The 24,496-nt window shown below is 41.5% G+C and overlaps 1 protein-coding gene across 1 annotated transcript; it reads right to left on the bottom strand.

Moving 5' to 3' along the window:
* Nucleotides 1-1,285: 1,285 nt before the first annotated feature.
* LOC307226081 (uncharacterized protein) lies at nt 1,286-24,421 on the bottom strand. Its single transcript, XM_079994507.1, has 11 exons — nt 24,180-24,421; nt 22,589-22,678; nt 21,595-21,702; nt 18,457-18,541; nt 14,978-15,039; nt 12,280-12,462; nt 10,797-10,879; nt 8,856-8,932; nt 5,383-5,520; nt 4,016-4,048; nt 1,286-1,516 (listed from the first exon to the last, which is right to left on the bottom strand). The coding sequence occupies exons 1-11, from the start codon at nt 24,414-24,416 to the stop codon at nt 1,452-1,454; spliced, it is 1,161 nt and encodes a 386-aa protein (XP_079850633.1). The 5' UTR covers nt 24,417-24,421; the 3' UTR covers nt 1,286-1,451.
* Nucleotides 24,422-24,496: the final 75 nt, after the last annotated feature.

Below are 24,496 nucleotides of genomic sequence, written 5' to 3'. Positions count from 1 at the left end.
TAGGAGACCGTATGAAAGGGATGTCATCCATTCAAGGAACAAGATGTAGTTAAACAGCAAAACAACAATAATTGCCCCTAATTTCCCAAGCAAGAAAGACACAAGCCTGCAAATATCAGAAGAGTCTCAGCCCTGCGTTTCCATGCGATGCTTTATTTCAGTTCATGAATAATGGATACCATTCTTTCTGTGTCTCGTTGCTTCGCACAACGTAAAAAGATGTGCATTATGCAAATATAATGTCTTAAAATGGTCTCCTGTCAAATACATATTGTTTTCTGTTTCTGTTTTTAATGTAATTGACAAAACACTTGATAGTACTGATTATGCCTCCCCCTGTAAACAAGTTGTTTTATGGGTATCAGCAGCTGTGTTTATGCCTCTATGAATTTCTGACTTCAATATGAAGTTGTCATCGCACTGTGAAAGAGCACTGCACAAAATCCTAAGCGTGCTACACACCAGCTGGCAAACAAACAAACAAATAAATCCTTTCAGTAATAAAGACAGGTAAAACAATATTGGTATACTCCAAAGCAGCATCAAAAAGTTTTATTGGATTTGCTCTTTTAGATTTTACGTACATGTTTGTACTTTAACTAGGAATACCAAGGAATATAGAAAAAAACCTAGATGTTCATGCAAAATTTATGGCATGATTCAATCACCTTGGCTAAAGCAGGGCAAGGCATACTCACATTAGCAAAATCCCAGAGGTGTATTCAAGACTAGAACTGCACTACTATTCTTGGTAATAAACAGAAAGACCGAGAAACAGTTATTATGCTCATAGGCATAATAACCCAGCCCAGAAAGTTTCCAAGCCTGAGAAAACTTTGCTCCACTTGCTTTCATGTTATGCTATTTAGACAGAATATTGTTTTGAAACTTTTGTTAGATGCCTTTTGGGCACGTCAAGGGGACAAAAAGTGAGGTGTGCGTGGTAACACTAAGAGTACAGGTGTTTCCCTTCCTGTTCAGAAACAATTTTATGCACAGTGTTCTGAATTAATATAAATGAGTAATGTTATAGCACTGCATAATGTAGTCAATGGGCAAGTTCAAGTCCCTCGCGTTTATTTTGAAAAATCTTATGGGCCCTCTCCAGTTATAATGTCAAGCTGTGTTTTATCCTTATGACCTGAAGATGAATCATGCCTCATCCCCCATAACAGTGTAAATGCACAATGCAAATAGATTTGGGGCCAGTGTAGGTTTTGGCATGCCACCCACAAACAACTGAGGATCCTGAGAGCCTCACCAAGGAGGTACAATACAAACACACTCAATATATGCATATATTAATAAAGCCCTTTACTAAGGAACGGAATACATTTTAAAGAATGCCAGTTTTAAAATAGAACATATTTTAAGCTCCAGTGTCAAAAACATCACTCGATACCTTGCCGTGTACCAGGCCACCATGATCCTGTTGAAAGCTGATTTCTTCTTCATGCATTCCAGCCTGTAAATGAACTTGATCTATTTGCCACAGTTTTCTTTAATTTTTCACTGCCTAAGGAACAGGAAGGGGAGGGGTTACTGTAGTCAGCATTCTCTCGTCTATATTTTTGCATTAGTTTAACCATCACCAATTTTCAAATGGACTCCAGCCTAATTCATATAATATCTGTTATAAACATAAAGCCATTGTTTAGGGAAAGTTAGACTACAGCAGCGTCCTTAACTAAGAAACTGCCATGGTAAATTGTGCAGCGGAAACATGCAAACCACTCTCAATGATCTGGTTGTTCTCCTATTGTGTGTGTCAGCTAGTCTGATTCACTCCTTGCTTACTAGAAGAGTACTTCACAGTAGCCATGGTGAACCTGTCAAGTTTATCTGTTTCTCATTTTTCAATCTCAAGTTCAGTTCTCCACAACAATTTTGGGTTGTTGTTGTTTTTACAAATCCTCATGAAAATTCCTCAGCACTTTAGTGTGAATTTCTCTTTATACAAACTTTTGTATGCAATTTTGCCTAATACACATGCTTTTTCTAAAACACATTTCCGTACTATAATGCGTTTTTGTAGGTTAATTGCACCTATAGGTGTGTTTCAATGCAAACTTGACCCTAGTATATGCATTTTCATACACAGTATCAAATTTTATTTCTGTCACAAACCAGCATAAGATAAAACATACGGATAAACTGAACACATAAGACTTAAACAGGTAGGGAGATACACATTATTTGGCACTGCAAAATTCAGAAAGGTGCAAATTTTTTAGGAGATGTTTCAGTTTGCATATTGCTTGGGAAAGTGCAAACTATGCAGGTTCACCTTAAAATGCAAACTGAATTGAATTTCTCCCCCATACCTAAATCATGGTAAGTCCAACTTTAAGTTGTCAGTCAATAGGGTTGCAGAATAGAGAGCAAAGGCATTGAAAGGAGCAGTATCTCTAGAACATGGTGGGACGAAAAAGCTTTGTAGTACTCATTGCATGATCCATTGCAGGATTCTTAAGAAGCAAACTTAATGATCTTTGAATGTCACATGAAGTTGGAGGGTGGACCTCCGGACTACCCTATGGAAGGTTACTGGTGAAGGTTACTGGCCCAAGAAAGCTGCTCAGTGCAGAGAAAGGGCTCCTATACCATTGCTGGGGAGGCAGTGAGCCTGGGCATGACAATCTAGGCAAGACACTCCGTAGCCCCTCTACTGTTCATGCTTCTAGGAAGTCATACTTGTGCACTATGAGAAATACTCCCAGGCAGATTAGGATTCTGGGGCCAAGAGTGCAACTAATCTTGACCCAAGGGTGCTCAGCAAACAGCCTTGTGTCATTCCTTATCGCTAGGTGAAGGTGGAGTTTATCTAGTTCTGTAGGATTTATTTTTCTGCGCTACTAATGCAGGGTGCGACTGCAGCCTCTGTATGGAGTTGGAATTGAGAGTTACCTGTCTCTAGGTGTTCCTTCTGAGGAAAAATCCAGGCCCAGTAAACAATAGAAAACTAAGCAGCCTTATTCATTGAAATGGCCAGGGCCTAGAGAAGCTCAGAAGACAGCAGGGGGTTTCAAGTTTCCAAGAATTGCTAGCCATAAGGCACTGCATCTCACAGGTAGTACTCTGGCTAATGGCAGGCATGCCACATTGGGGGGTGGGAAGAGATGGTTCAGTTGCCTGGCAAAAGGATTCCTGCCATGTGCTGAGGTTGCACTGCGCTCCCCGCAATGTACAAAGTGCATCATATTCTCAGGTTTCCTTTCTGCAGCTTCTGTTGAACATTTTAAGGCCTTCAAATGCAACCTTTTTGAGATGGAAAACAATAATCACGGATAAGAAAAACTAATTGCCAGATTCCTGTGTGGCTGGCAAATGTGAGTCTTTCTTCACTGAAAACACCAATTCAGTAGTCAGGCACAGTTTAAAAAAAGGGGGGAGCAAATGATAAGATTTATTAGGAGAGCTATACTAAATATAACAAGAAGTATTTTTCCCTTGAAAAGGCATTGCATAAATCCAGTGTAGTCTTTGGGACTCTGCAGACATCATTTTTATTGTGCATTCCTGATGATTTGTGCTCGTGCTGCTATCAGAGAAGTCACATGTGATTCTACTTTAAATACTGTTTGCACCTGCAAAGGTTGTGGGCTTTTACACAGCTTCATTTCTAATCAGCTTCCTGCCTGAAATCCTGTAATATTTTATACCACCAGTCTGGAGAAGCCGGTTGATTTATTTTGTGGCAGGATGATTATATTACTACAGACTGATCTAAGAGAAAGGTAGAGTATGGCAGCAGGGAGAACCACACAACTCACAAGCCAATATGGCTTTAAATATATGTGGCTCCAGCTGCTTCGAACATAGATTCCTGCCAGGGGATAAGATGGATTACATTGCCTGCATTATAATATACAAAGTAGATCATGTTTTCAAGTTTTCTTTCTGAAGCTTCTGTTGAAGCTTCCAGGGCTTGATGAGCACTTTAATATTTTGAAAGTGTTTATATAAAAACAATTCTGGTACAAATTCTAACAATATGAAAAAATAAAATGATTACCAGATGCTGATGATAAACTGGAGCGATTCTTCCCTGAGAGCACCAATCCAGTATTCAGGCATAATAATAATATAGAAAAGCAAATGTTAGGATGTATTTAAAAAGCAACTGCAAACACCTAACAGCAAATATAATATTATTAATATTATCAATGTGTTTTATAAATCTGCAGTTTTCGTTGATTTTGTGACTATTTAAGGAAATTACTGCGGACTTCTCTTTACACAGGTTTTAATATACGGAGCCTAGGGCTTGCCAATCAGAAGGTTGGCAGTTTGAATCCCTGCGACGGGGTGAGCTCCCATTGCTCGGTCCCTTCTCCTGCCAACCTAGCAGTTCGAAAACACGTCAAAGTGCAAGTAGATAAATAGGTACCGCTCCGGCGGGAAGGTAAACGGCGTTTCCGTGCGCTGCTTTGGTTCGCCAGAAGCAGCTTAGTCATGCTGGCCACATGACCCAGAAGCTGTATGCCGGCTCCCTTGGCCTGTAAAGCGAGATGAGCGCCGCAACCCCAGACTCATCTGTGACTGAACCTTACGGTCAGGGGTACCTTTACCTTTACCTATATTGTTTTTAGGACTTTCTTCCTATGCTTCAACTTCCCTGAATCACCCTCACATAGCAGAAGGCCTGTCTATAAGGGTGGAAGGGGTAATGTGCAACACTGTTTCTTGAGCATAGAATCATATGAGTTGGAAGGGAGTATGCAGCTGCCCTTACGGGGATCGAACCTGCAGCCTTGGCGTTATGAGCGCCACGCTCTAAACCAGGCTTCCTCAGCCTCGGCCCTCCAGATGTTTTGAGACTACAATTCCCATCATCCTTGACCACTGGTCCTGCTAGCTAGGGATCATGAGAGTTGTAGGCCAAAAACATCTGGAGGGGCGAGGTTGAGGAAGCCTGCTTTAAACCAGCTGAGCTATTCTGTTCTGCCCCAGTTTATCCTCCACCCAAAACACTGTCTTGCTGCCTGCTGTGATAAAATTATATAATTTACACCGTTTACAAAATCAATAATGTGAATTATGTGGCCATTACCTTATTCCACCCCATTCATTTTGATGCAAATGTGGGGGGGGGGGGAGAGAAACCTAATCAATTACGTATCAATCCTGGACTCAAAGCAACAACAGTGAATAGCAATTATATTCACTGGATTGATAAGCAAACACCAGCAATTTCTACTCCTGTTTTCATCAAAATACTCAGACATCCCTAGGTGCATGCATATGTTTGTGTGTGCAAGATTCAGTCTGTGCAAATGTAAGCACCTTAACAATCATAACTACATTTCCAAGCTTGAAGCAAGAAAGTGTCCTATTATTTTTTATGTTTAAGTATCTTTTAAGTATCTATTTAATTATTACCATTAATTCCTGTGACTGATGCCATGCTTTGCCGTGAGTACATCTTTCGCCTTAATAAGGAAATGTTGTCGGAATACGTTGTCAGAGAGCCACATTTAAATGGTCTCCCCAAGTTTTGTTCTTTGTTTTTGCTAATGGCTAATTCAAAAACATGAGAAATTATGTTATGCAATATATATATTTTCATAAGAAAAAGTTTTTTTCTGAATTAAAGGATTAAAACGAACTCTAAAACAAAAAAAGCCATGAAATATTTAGCTAAGGAAGAACAGAAATCAGAATGTAAGTAAACAAGTATCATATGTACAGCTTTCACTGCTAGAATAGCAGTCGCTTTAAGAATTCTGCTGACTTGAGGAGGCATATTTTTCTACGTAATAAAACCCAATTTAAGGCACACATAGCACAGTCGTGTGTTGTATCCAAGACTTCTGTTCCACTTGTCCAACAGATTTCTTCTTAGGAGTGGAACTTCTCCCTCCTTCCGCCTGCAGTCCCACACTCTCCAAATCTGCTGATGAAGGCTGGAGGACCCTCGACAGCAATTTCAGGGGCATGAAGGAAGAAGAAGTCCTGTTGCTCAAGTGGAATACTGCTTGCACAGCACCGAAGACAACCTTTAGTCTTTCCAGTAAAACATGGGGCGCACTCAGGAACAACAAAATGAAAAACTTGCATCAGGGTTCCTCTTTCCCATAAAACCTGCTTTAAAAATTTCTTCCCCTAGGATCTGCTTGAGATGGGTTGAAAATTACTGAGGCCCACTGGTCACAGAACAATGTTGCAGTGGCAGAGGCTTCCACAAAATGGTGGCAGATAAAGGCAGCAGACATCATGTTCTGTTGCTATCACTGCATTCTTTGCCACGGTGTTTTCCTTGTGGCAGGGACTTGCATTGCTCAGCTTTCCGGAAGCTGAAAACAGATGTTTGTTCTAAAAGACTGTGTTTCAGCCTCCCAATTTTAAGGAGAATTTACTGATCTAGAGGCTCTAGATATGCTTTTAAAAACGTATATTTTCCTTCCAACCCTAGCATGACTCTCAAAGTATTTTTACTCATCTCCTGTAATTTCTTCTCCAATCCTATTTTCACAATCAACTTGTATTTATTTATATTTATCACATTTCTATCTATCTATCTATCTATCACATTTATATGCCAACTTTATCTTCCAAGGAGCTCAAGGTGGTCTACATGGTTCTCCTCCTTCCCATTTCATCCTCACAGCATCCCTGTGAGGTGAAGAAATGTTGACTGGCCCAAGGTCACCCAGTGAGCTTCACGGCTGCGTGGGGATTCGAACCCTGCTCTCCCAAGTCCTAGTCCAACCCTCTAACTATTACGCCACACTGGCTTGTACCTTTTTCTCCCCTCCAAACTCCCAGTTTCTTTCATCCCTGTTTCCTGGTCATTCTACATTCACTTTTCCTGTAACCTTTTTTCCCTCACATCCCCTTCTTTTCTACTCCCAGTTTAATTATTATTAATAATAAAATTTTAACCCTTCATTTCGCTTTCCAATTCCCTTCAACATCTCTTTTGGCCCTTTCCCCTCAGAGGAGGGAGACCTTCCTTCCTTCCCTCCCTCCCTCCATCCATCCACCAAACATCTGTCTCCCAGCCACTTCTGCTCAGAATGCAAGGACCTTCTGGTGATAGCACAATCGAAAGGCTGCAGTACGGCCCGATGACAGGGCAGGCAAATGATGAGAGACTGGACAGGTTGTGGCACTGAGGCCCACCTCCACTGTTCGAGAATCAGTGCCATAAAACACTGTGTTGAATAACAGACACACTACGCAAGACTCTTAACTGAGTAGCTTGGCCCTTGAGTGCATTTTCCTGAATGGGACCTTTGTGCAAGATTTTCTGAAAGCTTGGTAGGCAAAGGAGACAGGTATTTGACAGGCTTCTTAAATACCACACAGAGAAATACAAAAATAGACCCACAACTCTTTGCAGGTGAAAGCCAGCTGTGTGAGCGGATTCTGTAGGTTTATAGTCCAAGGGCAGGAAGTGTTCTGGCGAGGGGAGCATGGGGGAAAGTGCCTTTGACTTGGAATTTTCTGCAGAATGACAACTGGAGAGGAAAGAAGCATTCCTCAGAACAATGCAAAGCCGGCTGTGTGGCTTGCACAGGCTCTCCAGCCAAGCTAATAAGCACCGTGTGGATTCTCCACTCATCTCTACTCAAGGAATAAGTTAACTATGAAGTTCCCATAAAGTACTGTTTAGTTAATGTATCTTAGTCTCCAGTTGTTGTTGTTGTTGGTGCTGCTGCTGCTGCTGCTGCTGCTGGGTTTATGGTCACATAGAATCATAGTATTGTAGAGTGTAAGGAGCGACAATGATCACCGTCCTAGTCCAATTCCATGCAATGCAGAAATCTTTCACCCAACGTAAAGCTCGAACCCACAACCCACAGATTAAGAGTCTCATGCTCTACCAACTGACCTAAGGGTGAAGACACTTTAAGAATTAGCAGCCTGTCACCATCTGCTTTTTTTTGGGGGGGGGGGGAGAACCAAAACTTTAAAAAGTTTAAGTTACTCTAATCTAGAGTTCTGATGTAAGGGGTAAACAAAAAAAAATAAGTATCCTGAACAATCTACTTGCATAGATTCCAGACAACCAGCTTCCTGCCACACAGCAGGACAGAGCAGCTTTCAGGCAGCACCAGAAAAGATGAAGGTAGGAACTGGGAGCCTGAATGGTGCTGCAAGGCTTTTAACCTATTGGCCCTAGCAGGGTGGCATTGGGGCTCTGCTTCAAGCATCTTGCACCAGCACTTCAGACAGCATTCCATAATGCAGGAAAAATGGTGACAGCTGAACAAGAGGCTGTGTTTTGTGCTGGACAATATAGTGCAGGCATAGGCAAACTGCGGCCCTCCAGATGTTTGGGGCTACAATTCCCATCATCCCTGACCACTGGTCCTGTTAGCTAGGGATGATGGGAATTGTAGTCCCAAACATCTGGAGGGCCAGAGTTTGCCTATGCCTGATATAGTGAATTGGGCTCGTATGCAACTAAGTCCATGGAAATTAATGAACCTAAATGAGCTGTGTCCATTAACGTCAGTGGATCTGCGTCTGTGGTTTGTTAAATGAGTTTCCTAATATACCTAAGCCTACAGGCAGCAATAGCCTCCCGGCAGAAGCATCACTGCTATGTACATGGAAGGGGAGGGGAAAGGTGGCAGGTGAGGTTGGGAATCCTTGACGCACCAATGGAGCTACTCTGGTGTTTTCACCAGAGCAGCCATGCAGCCACGGCCTTGCCCTCTCCCTCTGAGTAAAGTAGCAGTGACACGGCTGGCAGGAGGACATAGCTGAGGGTCACCCCACTGAGGGAGGTGCTCCTATAGGTTTCTATAACCAAAGGACATTTTCAAGGAATCCAACTAACTGAAAGGCAAGGCAAAGCAGGCATTTGTAGCATAATCATTTCAAGTACATTTACTGGCTCTTACAGTTGGAGAGGAATCTAGCGCCATCAAACAGGTCTATTTCAGTTACGGTGTGAAAAACATTTAGAGACCAGAGGTATCTATATAAAAAAAATCATCAGAAGATAAGAAACTTGGTTTTATTAATATTTATGCATTGTAATATATTTATGCACTATTACCTTCATTTCATGGTTTATTCAACGTCACAAAACGTAAGAACAAAGGAAACTGCTTTATACTGAGACAGGCCATTGGCTGGCCACGATTAATACAGTCTACAATGGCTGAATGAAGCTCTCTGGGGTTTCATGCATGAGTATACTTCCCTCATGTTGCAATCCTGTGCCTGATTTACCTGGGGGTAAAGTCCCATTAAGCTCCTTCAGAATAGACATGTCTAAGTTCTCTCTGCTAATGTATAATTTCAGAAGCCTTTCTGCGCAGATGTAGTTTTTTTTTTTAAAGTCAAGGTATGTCTAGGGTGGATTGATTTAAATCATCAAGAAAGGAATGTGAAATCATTAATCAAATTATTTAAAGATCTAGTTACTTATTTAAATATTTCCTAAAATGAAGTGCATGCTAATTGCTTAAGGTAACCACATTGTTTGATAACTGGAGTACTAACTGAGCAAATTGCAGCGATCAGTTAATTTCCGGGCATCAATAGGATTAAAAGGTCAATAAGATAGATCGGAGGATAACAGCTGTGGTGATGTGCCCCACAATTCTTTCTTGAAAACAGCATTTCAAAAGACGGCTATTCATTTATTTTTATGAAGGTTATATATAAAAGGTCAGTTTTAATTTTCAAACATGCTTTTTTTAAAAAAGAAAAAAGAATATTATAGCAGGAATTTTTAAAAATCCAAATTACATGTTAATAAATAATGATGATGATTATGATGATGTGTCTGTATATTATTTATTCCCTAAGGACATGGGTGGCCCTGTGGTCTAAACCACTGAGCCTAGGGCTTGCAATTGGAAGGTTGGCAGTTTGAATCCCTGCAACGGGGTGAGCTCCCATTGTTTGGTCCTAGCTCCTACCCACCTAGCAGTTTGAAAGCACATCAAAGTGCAAGTAGATAAATAGGTACCACTCCGGTGGGAAGGTAAACAGCGTTTCCGTGCACTGCTCTGGTTTCGCCAGAAGTGGCTTAGTCATGCTGGCCACATGACCTGGAAAATTTGTCTGTGGACAAACGTTGGCTCCCTCGGCCAGTAAAGCAAGATGCTCACCGCAACCCCAGAGGTGTTTGCGACTGGACTTAACTGTCTCTTTACCTTTACCTTAAATCAATTGTATATGTTATTTAAGAGTACATTCATTCTGTGCATTTCTGGTAGTGAAGGAATGATTCTGCAGTTGATTCATTCTGATCCCATATCACTGTGGATACACACACTTAATGTACTTCACATGTGTATGTTGTGAAATCCTGGAACTGTTCTTTGAAAATCAAACTACACATTACACAGAAATAAACATGATGTAAATAAATACACAAACACACACTAATCATTCTTTGTGTATAGCTAGAAAAGCCACTTTAGGAGAAGGCAATTGGGAGCCCATTGTTATTTCCTCACTCCAAATCATCTCCCAAGTTATTTGAAAATCCCATGTCAGTGGAGATGAAAGCTGACCAGAAAGGGATTTGGAATGGAGAATGGTTAAATATATCCCAGCAACACTTCAAGTCACCCATTCCCCAAATGGCTTTTCCTGGTTGTTGTTGTTTTTAATTGCCCTGAATGAGAAATCCAGCTTCTCTGTGAAGTACAGTGCTGCTGCAACTACAGTGGAAGATACAAACTGAAATGGAATAAGTGCAAAGAGATTACCGGTACTTCGCTACTTCAAACCCTTTTCAAATGCACAGCGTCCCCCCCAATAGTTTGCATTTGCTATCATGCAATTTTATACTGCATGCAGCAGCAGCTTGCATTCCTACTCACTTATCATAGAATGAAGGAATTTTCGGACTATAAAAATCTTCCACATCAAAGAAATTCCTGCTTTCCCAGGAAATATCAGATGCCTATTGGGGAACAAAAACAATTAAATAATCTTCAGAGACAGGTACCGGTGTGTTCTGAAAAATCAGTACTACTAGACATTGGAATATAAGGGTTGATTAAGAGCATGTGTAAGATTTCTAAAAGGTGCAGTGCTGTAAATTGACTTATTTATATGGAATCTGGATAACTCAGAATTTGATACTGGAGTAGAGGATCTTGGTTTTTGTTTTCATTGTCAGGGATGAAAATAAGTGGAAAGACTATTTTAGGCTGTGCCTATAGCAGATTATTTGGTCCTTTCTTAGTATTGCAATTCCAGCGCTACTAGCCATTCTACAGATGGGCAATTGTGCAAACACAATGGAGGCTTTCCTTCAAGGATCTGCTTGAAGTCATTTAAAAGTGGGGATGTAATCTATTGTAGTGCTAGATATAGAGGACAATGCTTTTGTAAAGAATATAAAAATGCTGTTCAAATCATGTCATCGTGGGGGAAAGTCTGCATTCGACTTTCCTATGTCAGAGAATAACATTGGACTTAATTAAAAAGCATGCAAGTGGGTGGGTGATGTCACACTTCCTTAAGAATTTCAGAGTTAATCAGAACAGAAACACTAGAAATATAATCATATCTGTAGAAGTCAAGAGATGGCTTCTTTAATGATTGTGTGAACCACTGAAATCCTGAAAAGAAACATGAGTGGGTTCCAGTAATAATGCATAGATTTCACAGCCACTGTCTTATTAATATTACACACAGAGAGAAAAGATTTTCAATATCTGACAAGGAAACAGAACCAGGCTACATAACATTCTATCCACAGTAAATACAGTTATCACATGATAACCTGAATGTATTAAATTGCTACTGCTGGCTGTAGCCTTACTAGTCACATAGGTGATTAGCCTGCCATGTCACTGTCATCATACATAATCACAAACAGTGCTTGTTTCTTCACCCTCAATGAGGAGCTGTGTGGTGAAGAACATGAAATTGATAGGGATGAAAACAAGAGGTGTGCACCAAGCACAAGATTTGGTTCCGACTCCCACTCAACATTCTGAAAAAAACAGCCTGAGACAGTAGAAACCAATTTTTGAGTCTCCAATTTGGCTCAGGGTCACAAAACAAATCCCAGTTCAGAAAAACAAAGCTTTGTGGCCCTCATATTCACTATTATAATTATTATTTTAATATGACTATAACTTCCCCAGCTTATTGACAGTTATGAGTGAGATCTATAGCTGAATACCCCCTAGCAAGTAGCTAAAGTCTGTCAAATTACATACTAATAGGTCCAGTGGTTTGTTTTTTTGTGCTAGACCTTTTTTCAGAATTGGATAAAATCTGGTAGCCGCTTCAGAGGCAATTATGAAGCAAACCAATGAAAATCATAAGTTCCAGGACAATGCCATTTACCTTTTCATGATCTTTATTTTTCTTCGGAGGAGGAAGTTTCCCAAGGGAGTTTAAAATAGCTCCCCTTAAGATCATAGTGCAAATATGTGATGAATTCAGCTTGAAACTAAAGTTCAAATCAGTAAGGGCTCTCATTTTTTCTTTTGCTGAGCTCCATGCAAGAGCTCTGATACAGTACACATCCTAGGAAATAAAAAGTGTAGCAGTCAGCAAAAACTGAAAAAAGGTGTTTTGTCTAAATCACAGCTTAAATCCACAGCTTAAATCCACAGGTAGCTTAAACTACGAGGTTCAAATCCCTACTCAGGGATGGAGCTCACCTTAGGAAAGTCAACACAGGAAGCTGTCTTATAATCAGTCAGATCATTGGTCTGTCCTGCTCAGTATTGAGTGGCAGCAGCTCTCTAGATTTTCAGCGGGAATGCCCAGATCTACCTGAGATTCAACCTGGGATCTTCAGCATATTACTACTGCCCCTCGCCAGAAGTCACTACTTTTCAGCTCCTACTTCACAGGCCTCCCACAAAGATGAAATGGGTGAGAGAACTGTGTAGATCACAGACAGGCTACAAGGGTAGCATTACTCCAAACTGTACAGTTCGAAGCAGCTTACAATAAAACAAATATATATATATATATATATATATATATATATATATATGTATATATATATGTATATATATATATGTTCTACAAACACAAATTGCACAATGATTAAGCTAAGAAATAAACAGAGAAAACAGCTGAACTGGTCTACTTTAAGGGAACACTTCAATGAAAGGCACAAGAGAACAGCAGCCTTCCTTCCACCAGCACCAGTCACAGTAGGAAGACATACCTAGAGAAGATGTTCTCCAGGCATCGCACAGTCATAGATATGGTCCTCATTACGCTTCTCTACATTCCTTACCTCCAAATAGAGGAGGAAACAGAGAAGAGCCTCTGCCACTGATTTAAGGTGATGAGCAGGTCCAATATTTCTGATAGCTAAGACCAACCAACTGAAGAGATTTAGAGGTTAAAACTAGCACTTTGGAATGTACCCAGAAACAAACTGAGAGCCGGTGTGGATGCAAATGGTGGTGAAATCATGACTGAAGCCACACCATTGCATTTTAAACCTTTCTCAAACTGTGGTCTGTGAGCTCCAGATGATCCACGTTAAGGCTGCGGAACTACCAAGAATATCAAGACTTGGTCCTGGCACTGGATTGACTTTTTGCAATGACAGAGGTAGAGAATGCTTTGACAAGGGGCAAATCATCACATAGGGCAAAGAGGCCCCAGTCTTTATTGATTTCTGTAATATGGTGCTGGTACAGACTGCTACTTTTTCCTTTAAAAAATCACCAGTTGAAAGGGCGCTTCTCAGCAGCTTGGCCTCAGGTCTATGGCGATAACAGCATGGGGGGATTATTCATCCATTGCACTAAAAAGGCAAGACTACGGTTATTAAAATATCAATTATGTATATGCTTAGATTAGTAGAACACCAAAAAAAATATTAAGAGGTTCACCAAGAGCCTCAGGAATTTCCAAGTGGTCTGCAGGGGGGCGAGGAGTTTGGGAACCACAGATTTAGGAAGTATTATTAATCCAGTGTAAGCACTGCACATTGTTTTACATTGTTATACATCTTGCTGTTAGATTTCTGAGAACAGGGCAATCCATGTGGATTAAGGCAACTCTCCGCCAGAATCCTGAAAGTAATAAAGGAGCGTTAACAGTCAAGAATGATGTATTGCAGGTCTCTGTGTGAAAGAAACAAAAGAAGCTTCAGATTTGACTAAGACAGACAGAGAAACATACACAGAGAAAGAGGAGTTTTTATAAGCTAACAGCATCAGGAGATTCAGAGCTGCTTCTCTCTGGAGATCAGATGAAGGGTGGTAGATTTGGTTGGCTGATATGAATGTTAAAGATGTACCTCCTCCTATACCCAACCTCTATATCTGTAAATAAACTAAAACATTACAAAACACTGTAAGCATCCAGTGTCCTTCTTCCAAAGGAAACCAAATTCAGCTACGTGCTGAGCCCTGGAATTTTTCATCACTCAAGAGAAACAGTGAGAGTGCAACTATATGTTCTACTAGATTCATACACATAGTATAGCAAATGTTTACCGCATCAGCTTGTGTTTATATACTCAGTTTTATGGTGCAGCAGTCTAATTTTTATCAAATCGTGAAATGGCTTTGTGCAACTGAGGCCTTGGACATTGATGCTTGCTTCAACTCTTCATGAGTCTGCAAAGAAATCCGTGTATTTATTTGGGCTTACCTCTTAGTGCCAAATCTAGAAAATATGGCACAATTTTCCTGACCAAAAATCTTAAAATTCTACAAGAGTATAAAGTGTACATACAGTGAATCCTATAGTTACAGTGGTGCCTCGCAAGATGAAATTAATCCGTTCCGCGAGTCTCTTCGTCTTGCGTTTTTTTCGTCTTGTGAAGCACGGCTATTAACGGCTTAGCGGCTTAGCGGCTATTAACGGCTTAGCGGCTTTAAGAAAAAGGAAACAAACTCGCAAGAACTCGCAAGACGTTTCATCTTGCGAAGCAAGCCCATAGGGAAATTTGTCTTGCGGAACGACTCAAAAAACGGAAAACTCTTTCGTCTTGCGCGTTTTTCGTCTTGCGAGGCATTTGTCTTGCGAGGTACCACTGTATATGAACCACAACATTACTACTCACAGGATTCATGGGGTCTAAATCCACAGCTCTTGTAGCATCACATATTGCTTTTTTGATTTTGCCTAGGAACAGAACAGAAAGAGTTTCTTCTATGACTAGCAACCACCACAAAATATTATATCAGGTTTCCTCAACCTTGGCCCTCCAGATGTTTTTGGCCTACAACTCCCATAATCCCTAGCTAGCAGGACCAGTGGTCAGGGATGATGGGCACTGTAGTCTCAAAACATCTGGAGGGCCAAGGTTGAGGAAGCCTGTATTATATCAACTTGCTGCTTTTCATTAGTGCACATACAGGCCTGGTTTGCACATCACATTTAATTATAATTAAAAACAAGCTATAGTTTAGTATGAATGCACTATATACTTGAGCATGCTGGTGAAAAGTTATTGCTTCCCTCCTCCTCTGCTCCTGCTAAGCTGCCACATCTGAACCTGGTTCAAGGTTTGTTTCTCTCCAAACAAACCATAAGCAATAAGCCAAGAACCAACCTGAGTTACCACTAGTAGTTTGTTTGGAAAGAAACAAACCATGAACCCATGGGGAGGAGCAGAGTGAGAACTTCTCGGCAGCATGCACAAGAATCCTGTACATTTGCATTAAATTATGGTTTGTTTTTAACTACTGTTTAATGTGGCATGTGAAACGGGCCACAGCCTTAGTAATATAACTCAGCATGAAGGCCAACTGATAACTTTAGAAAGCAACCAATCTATATCACTGCTGTAGTACAGTTGGTATTATTTAGAAATTATTCTTTGGTCAAGTAAAAGGAGTGAAGCCTTGTGGGAGTTTCATCAGCCACAAGGACCCTGGGAAAGAGGTTGTGTATCTTTAAACTCCAGACTAGCAGGCTCCTTGGCGTGAAAGGTTTATTGGGATGAAGGAAGCCTTGATTTAATGAAAGGGCTGACACCTGGGTCTAAGAGTGTGAATACCCCCCCCCCCAATGATGTTATCTGTCCTTGAATTGCTTGGGAATGGGTATCTGCAAAGTTTCCACGGAAGGGAGGAAACCCTTTGATTTGAGTTCTGAATTCTAAATTGACCCAGCTGCCAAGGGGTAGATTGATTGACTAGCAAGCCGGTCATTGGTGAATTCAAATATTAATTAAGACTTATGATTGGCTTGAGAGTTACGACGCAAAGTGCGAATTGTGAATAAAGGATCAGGGAATTGTTTGAGAAGTTGCTCTTTGCCATTGCTCACTGTAATCCGCATGGATGCCCGGCTGTGACGTTCCATCTAATAGCCGTCGTTTCGTCTTTTGAAATGGAGATCTTCAAAAGCCTACAGTTTGCGGATTCTTGAAAGGACTTCAACTATCCTATTTGTGTTAGGCTTGTGAGTATGTTAGTTAGCTATATTATGCAACGTCTTTATTTTTTCATCTGTGTCTTTCAAAAGAAGTGCCTGCTGTTTTAGCATGTTTTTTATGTTATTTTAAAATAAAACCTTTAAAAGAGAAACTGGTTTTAGTTTTGTGTGCCTTCCCGGGGGAATAGCTAAGTCCTAGCCTTACGCTTGGTTATGCTTTACTGTAGAATTTCTGTCTGCAAGTTTGTGGAAACAACTTGTGGAGTGGGGGATAGCCAGGATAACGGGCCTTTTCCCTGGGTTGTGATTCTGGGTCCCCTGGAACAGAGGGAGTGGTGGCAGCCCTACCGGGTCATTTTCGTTCTGTTTTGCAAAAAGTAATGTACCTGCCAACCCTGCCCTAGGAAGCCTGGTCTGGCCGGAGGGCAGAGACAGGCAGGGGAGGGGCAAGCGGTTGGGGGACAACATTTACTACATGGTGGCAGCGGCGGGATACTGCTGACACCTACTTTACTACAACTGCAAACTACATTTTGTTACTAAACCCAAAGACAAGGCTACATGTAGGGCCAGAAAATGTTGAGTTGCCATCCAGCTGGTTGGCATGTACTGTAATGCTTAAATCAATGGTTTACTGCTATGTAAACAAGCTGGAACAAGTGCAACAAAACCTTTGTCTCACCTACCTATCTTCCTCCTGCAAAGAGAATGACTTCATTATTATTTAGAATTATTATTATTATTAAATTTGTATACCACTTTTCTGAGCCATAATTCAGCATCTTTTGCAAAGCACAAAAAAGGCTTCCCACTTACTTGTAAATGTACCTGCATAAATCTATCAAAATGTTGATAATGCAGTTACTTGATCCATTTAAGAATGCACATGTGTAAATCTGCCTCTGTTGTCTGTCTCCATGTAAACCATTTCAATGCAAATTCTATCAATGCTGCTAGATGTTTTGGTTCTTTCAGCTCATTGGGTTGTTTGAAGCAAGCAAAAAATGCAGGAAACCTGCCATCTTGCATTGTTGCTGCTCAGGTAAACTATCAATTACATGCCTAAATGGGCACATAATTGGATTTCTGTGCACAGTAATCTATTCAACAGGTGGTGTTGAAGGAAAGATTTTTGACTTATTTTCCTAAATAAGTACAAACATGTCTTAGTTTTGGATTTGATATCCTGCTTTATCGCTACCCTAAGGAGCCTCAAAGCGGCTAACAATCTCCTTTCCCTTCCTCTCCCACAACAAACACTGTGTGAGGTGAGTGAGGCTAAGAGACTTCAGAGAAGTGTGACTAGCAACAAGGTCACCCAGCAGCTGCATGAGGAGGAACGGGGAATGGAACCCGGTTCACCAGATTATGAGTCCACTGCTCTTAACCGCTACACCACACTGGCCTGCAGGCATTTGTTTTTACTTAAACAGGCAAGAATGTTTTCTCTATGACTAGGCTGAACCGGGCACAGTTTAACTTAAGCTTGGCATAAGGGTGAAAGTGAAGCCTCATTTTTAAGGGAATCCAAGATCTGTAAAATATGGCATCTTAACAGAGCTGGATTGGTTTCGGACTAATTGCAAAACAGGCTTCAACTCTGAAGTAAGTGGTTGAAATAGCCAGGTAGAGGGTTTTTTAGAGAGAGGGATCCCACTTCCTTAATGATTCTGAACTTACCTCAACCGGCTGATATTTTTGTAATGTAAGTTGGCAATTGAAAAAAAAAGGATTGATTTGAATTGATTGATTTCAGAAACAAAACCCAAAGTATCTGCCCAGGATTCAGTGCACAGATGTCAAATCCCAGACACACTAGGAACACTGACGATTCACAACAGAATACAGGATGCATCACAGCAAGATGAGGAACATGCAACTCTGTGAAGACCTTCAGATGAATGTATACAGCCTAGGGGAGGTAGGGTCACAGTTGGTGTGATCCCAATCTGCCCACTACCTGTTGATTTTCACTGAATTTAGAAGAACATCTGCCTTTGGCACGTAAGCAGACTCATAACACTGTAGAATCCAAACTCAAATCTTATCACGCTGTTCCATAGTGATGCCAAGGCGAGTAGAATATATTTCAATTTGACTTATTACTTTTCCTACACAAGCATGCTTATTGAGCTTGGCTACAGAAGCAATATGTCTTACCGCATTTTACATATGCATAAGCTCTCCTCGCAAACGCAGGTGTCTGGTAGTAAGATCCAGAAACACATCCAACATGACAGACACTCTGGAGAAAAGAGGATACTCTTGTGAGCTGCAATATTATTATATTTAATACAGCCCTGCAATGTGATCTACACAGCTATGCCACATAAACACTGCCATTGTGAATCTAATGGAATTCTTGAGCCATTCACATTAGCTCCATTGCTCTTTTATTTATTTCAAATTACTGGTCTTATTTACCTCAGCAGGGTTCTATGAGATTGCTCCCCAGACTGTTCAGACTCCTATGGGGATGATTTATATCATCATTCCAGTGCAGTTTCCCATAATTGTACTGAGTTTAAAAAACATTAGAACCCAAGGGGCTAGACAAGGAACTATAACATTAGCAGCATGCTCATATAAATCAATTTATTCCCTTGCAGAGAAAAAGGAACGGAGACAGAATTTAATGAGATTGTATGGGAACTACAAAGGCACCAACAACACTTATAATAACTTATGTTTAATCTGAAGTACAAATAGATCACAGAAATAAAATTTGAAGGCAAAACAATACACACTCTCATTTTTCCATAACTAAAAGTGCAACTCTAGATGCAGAAGCATGTCTGAGAGTATATTAAGTTCAACAGTAGTTACCTGGGTGTTAGCTGCTTAATGCAATGGGACTTACCTCCAGGTAAGTATGAACAGGACTACAGTGGTACCTCGGGTTACAAACACCACGGGTTACAAACACCTCAGGTTACAAACACTTCGGGTTACAAACTCCACTAACCCGGAAGTAGTACCTCGGGTTAAGAACTTTATCTCAGGATGAAAACAGAAATCGTGCGGCAGTGGGAGGCCCCATTAGCTAAAGTGGTACCTCAGGTTAAGAACGGTTTCAGGTTAAGAACGAACCTCTGGAACGAATTAAGTTTGTAACCCGCGGTACCACTGTACAGCCTTTGGACAACAAGAGAGTTAAAGGAGTGCTAAAGGAGGAAAATGAGATTGCAGAGAAGCTGAATTAATTATTTGCATTTGTCTTGACTAAAGAAGACGTACGGAAGATCCCTGAGCAAGTCTGAAGAACTGAAGCAAATAGTGGCGAAAAAATGAAGTTTTAGGTAACACTGACAAATTCAATATAAACAAATGATCACGTTCAGCTGTTATCCATCCAAGAGTTCTTAAAGAACTCACATGTGAAACTGCTGATCTTCTAACAAAATCTGTAATTCATTCTGATTACTTCCTTTTGTACCTGAGAACTGGAGAGTGGCCAATATAGCACTTAAAAAAAAAAAAAAAGGATCCTGTGAGGGAACAGCTGCCATTTGTGGTGAAGCTTCCCCAATAACTGCATCTCTAGAAAAGGATTTTGTTGAGTTTCCACCATACAGCTGTTAAAGGCACAATAAAAAAAATTCCCACAATGCCATCCCTAAACCAAAGCCTAGGCTGCCATCATGCATCCGATTATTTGGGAGCGAAGCCCCATTAAACACAAAGAGACTTACTTCTAAGTGAGCATGTATACCATTGTACTGTGAGTTAATTATGAAATGAATTCTTAATGAAAGCCTGGTCTTTGGCACAGCAGGAAACATGCCTAAGCTCTTTGCAAAGTTTACACATTTGCCTTTTTGAGGGAAGAGGATTTCTAAACATCCATCCACACTTATTGTGTAATATCTGCAGAAGATAACTTTAAGGGGCTACCTGATCTCAGATTAAGATGCATTTTGCTTGCTAGAGGGACAAGGAAGGCAAACTATCATGGTCTAGAAAATAAGAGAGAAGTAGGAAAAGGGCACTAAAGGGGAGGAGAAAACAACAAGGATTTCTATTGCCTGGTGCTCACTTATCAATCACAGCTCTCACATCACTCATTGACTAGAAACTCTGACAGGTGGGAGGAGCCAGGATGACTCATTTCAAAGAAATTGCTTGGAAGGGTATCTGCACATTTGGCCGAAAAACTTTTTCTAGGACAGCTAGACATTTACTTAAAAAACCCAAAAAAACTATCAATAAAGCCCCAATGCCTACATAATGTCTAATCAACATACTAAATAATATTATCAACACTACTTAAGTGACTCTACAGCAGTGGTTCTCAAACTTTTTTTCTCTGCACCATGATTTCAAACAAAAATTTGCTTACACAATGGTCTCATATCGTGTTTTGTTGCACTACAATTTGTATTCTATGGAATTCAAATTGCAATATGATAAAATATATAATAAATAAAAGAAGCAATAACGATACAATTACAATTCATATAGTTTCTAGTATAAAAGGTAAAGGTACCCCTGCCCGTACGGGCCAGTCTTGACAGACTCTGGGGTTGTGCGCCCATCTCACTTAAGAGGCCAGGGGCCAGCGCTGTCCGGAGACACTTCCGGGTCACGTGGCCAGCGTGACATCGCTGCTCTGGCCAGAGCCAGAGCCAGAGCCAGAGCCGCACACGGAAACGCCGTTTACCTTCCCGCTGGTAAGCGGTCCCTATTTATCTACTTGCACCCGGAGGTGCTTTCGAACTGCTAGGTTGGCAGGCGCTGGGACCGAGCAGCGGGAGCGCACCCCGCCGCAGGGATTCAAACCGCCGACCTTTCGATCGGCAAGCCCTAGGCGCTGAGGCTTTAACCCACAGCGCCACCTGCGTCCCCCTAGTTTCTAGTATAGCACATTACAATTGCTACAACAAGCAGATAAAATTAAGCAATTTGCCAAGACTCTGAGCAATTTTCAATTTGTCAGTGGGGGGAAAGGTTTGGGAATAACTATGGCATAAAATATCCTAACATTTTGAGAAATTAGTTTTTGCTAAGAGTCTGCAATGCCAAAATACTCATTTAGGTGTTAGTTCTCATGTGATGTACAGTAATTATTAAATGTTACCACAACAGTAGCTTGTTAACCTAATTCCTCCTAATCATGGGGTGAATAGTATGTTATTTAAAAATTATGTACGTGAACAATGCATCTAAAACTGCATTCCTTTGATTCATTAAACTTCTCAAAAGGTAACAATTAAATGAAAACAATATATTTCTCTCCCTACAATACAGTACTGCCGTACAAATTGTACACATAATACAAATGTTACGGAAGTTCCATACCTTGGGGACATTTGCAGCTTCTATTGCATTAGCAAACGCTTCCACAGCATCGCGGTGCAAATCTAATTTTTGGAGAGCAACACCTAGATGATAATAGCTTTCAAACACCTAAAATAAAAAACCAGGATAGCACATTATTTATAATATTTTAGTACTGGTATGATTAGAACAGCCCCAGAAGTTCAAAATAACGAGTAATACCCACTAAAAGAAGATTTTGTGCTATGAAATAAGAATGCAACCAGGACTATTGGGACTTATAATCAAGAATGACTATTCCCCCAATGTTTAAAAGACAATATACCGTATTTTTCGCTCTATAAGACGCACTAGACCACAGGACGCACCTAGTTTTTGGAGGAGGAAAATAAGAGGAAAAAAAATTCTGAATCTCAGAAGCCAGAACAGCAAGAGGGATCGCTGTGCAGTGAAAGCAGCAATCCCTCTTGCTGTTCTGGCTTCTGGGATAGCTGCGCAGCCTGCATTCACTCCATAAGACACACACACATTTCCCCTTACTTTTGAGGAGGGAAAAACTGAGTCTTATAGAGCAAAAAATACGGTAAATAGATTACAGGCACACACACCCATTTACATGGGGGTTACATTTCAAGGTGGTTTCATGTTTGTGAAATCACGTATAATTGAAACCCATTGAAAAAGCCTACAAACACCGTTCTGCTCCAACCCGTTCCATACTTTTAGTGATGTTTCAGTGACATCCTTATGACGTTTCTGGGTCACTTCCAGGTTCATCGCAATGCACATATACATGGTTGCTCACGTATTGAACACATGTAAACTGAGGGCTGCCTGGATACCGTAAAAACAAAACAACTGCCAGAACAGCCATAGGAAGCTTTGGTACCATACTAATTATAAAAATATCAGTGAATCAAAAACTAACCCATGCTTTACAGCCAAACCCACAAGTGTGTGCTTAATAGTGTGTGCGTTGGTCCTTTTTTTCTTTTAAATGCTAAACTGAAATTACCAGCCGTATACAGCTATGACCAGGAACATATTCTGCAGGAAACTTCATTTTGTTCAAGGAAGATAGCAGCTTTCTATAGTATTCAATTGCCTGAAAACAAAATAAAAATAGCATAAGGACCTCGAGCTGGGCTGAAAACGTCCAAGCTTCTGCAAGTAACAACATTTCTGTTTCAAAAACAAAAAGCAGGTCAGAGCAGTTGCTCCTTTTTGTTGTTGCAAGATTCACATGAATGAAATATAATTGTGTGTATATTTGTGTATATGTATGTATACACACAACAGTGTGTATTTGTATCCAATATGACTCATGTATAAAGCACTCATTTAAAAACAGGAATTAAAACATATTAGAAAAGGAAAGGAAAATCACAATAGGCATCCCATTTCTCTCAAGCTCTGCCACACCCACTGGTGGAGAAACGGGGGTGCGAAGGGAGCCATCACAGCAGCCCCCCCCCCCCCCAGACACACGCTGTGCACTCCCCCCCGGGCGCTGGGCGTCACACACCCCAAAACTCGCACCACGCCCGTGGGTGGTGCGCCATGCCCCCATGGGTGGCGTGGCCCCCCCCCTCGGATGCATGCCACCCCCCCGGGGGGCGCCAGCTGCACCCCCGCCTGCTCTCTGCCCCCAGTTGCGGAGCATGCAGCTTCACCACTGGCCACACCATTGTGTCAAAGGAAGAAAACAAATGACTGTAATTCTAAAAGGAATGCAAAAGTTTAGTGTCTCAGAATGGTGTGGTGGTTAGTGTTGAACTAGGACCTGGGAGACCAGGGTTCAAATCCCTGCTCAGCCATGAAGCTCACTGGTGGTGACCTTGAGCCAGTCACAATCTCTCAGCCTAACCAACCTCATAGGGTTGTTGTTGTTGTCCGTTTTCATCAGATTTAGGAGTTATGCAACCCCAGAGCCATCTGAAGACTGCCCTCTATAGGGAATTTTTAAAATGTTTAACATTTTATTATGTTTTTTTTTATATATGTTGGAAGCTGCCCAGAGTGGCCGGGCAACCCAGTCAGATGGGTGAGGTAATAATAATAGATTAAAAGCGGTTCACAACAGAAATAGGTAAAAACATGCAGTAAAAACGTACTAAAAAGTTCAAAATAGGCATCAGTTAACCAGTGTGGAAAGATGTATTCTTACTTATGCCATTTTAAAATGTGGGGTGTGTTTTTTGGACGGCTGGAGAGAGCGATGTCATTGGGCTGTTGTTATTATTTTTTGGTTTTATATTTTGATTTTATTCTGCGAGCCGCCCTGAAACCTCCGGGTATAGGGCAGTATATAAATTCAATAAATGATAAAGATTAGGACGTCACTATTTAAAGTGGAGAAATGACGTCACACACAAACCCTACGTCACACACAAACGAACGTGCAGCCCATCCAACATAGAAACTGAGGTGAAACTTCTTCGCGCGGGTCAAGCCAGATGATTATATCCGGAACATAAATCCCCCCGAAGGTTTCCACAGCCAAATTCGACCGGTGGAGCCCGAAGGGTTCGCCACGCGCAGCTTTGAGAGGCGCGCCATTATGCGCGCTCTCGCGCCCCCCAGGAGGAGGCAGAGGCGCCCGTTACCTCCCGCCAGCGCTTGGCCCGCTCGCAGCCTATGGCCGAGTGCAGATACGTGCGCGCCTCCGTCTGGACGCGCCCCACTTTGCAGACGAGCTTGGAGACGGCGGCTTCGAGCTCGGCCTCGGCCGGGTCCTCTGCCCCGGCGCTCTTGGCGAAGGCGGCGGGCTTCGTGCCGGCCGAGGGAGGCGCCGGGCTCCCGCTTTGCTGCCGGCTTTGCCGAGAGAGGCGACCTTGCTCCATTGCGGCGGGCGAGGCGCGCGAAACAGGCGAGCCCGGCGCGGCGCGGTCGCCATGGCAGCCTCCCCCCCCCACGCGCTTCG

The sequence above is a fragment of the Podarcis cretensis genome (assembly GCF_951804945.1).
Source record: "Podarcis cretensis genome assembly, chromosome: 10".
NCBI lineage: Eukaryota > Metazoa > Chordata > Lepidosauria > Squamata > Lacertidae > Podarcis > Podarcis cretensis.
This window is presented reverse-complemented; position numbering and strand designations above follow the sequence as displayed.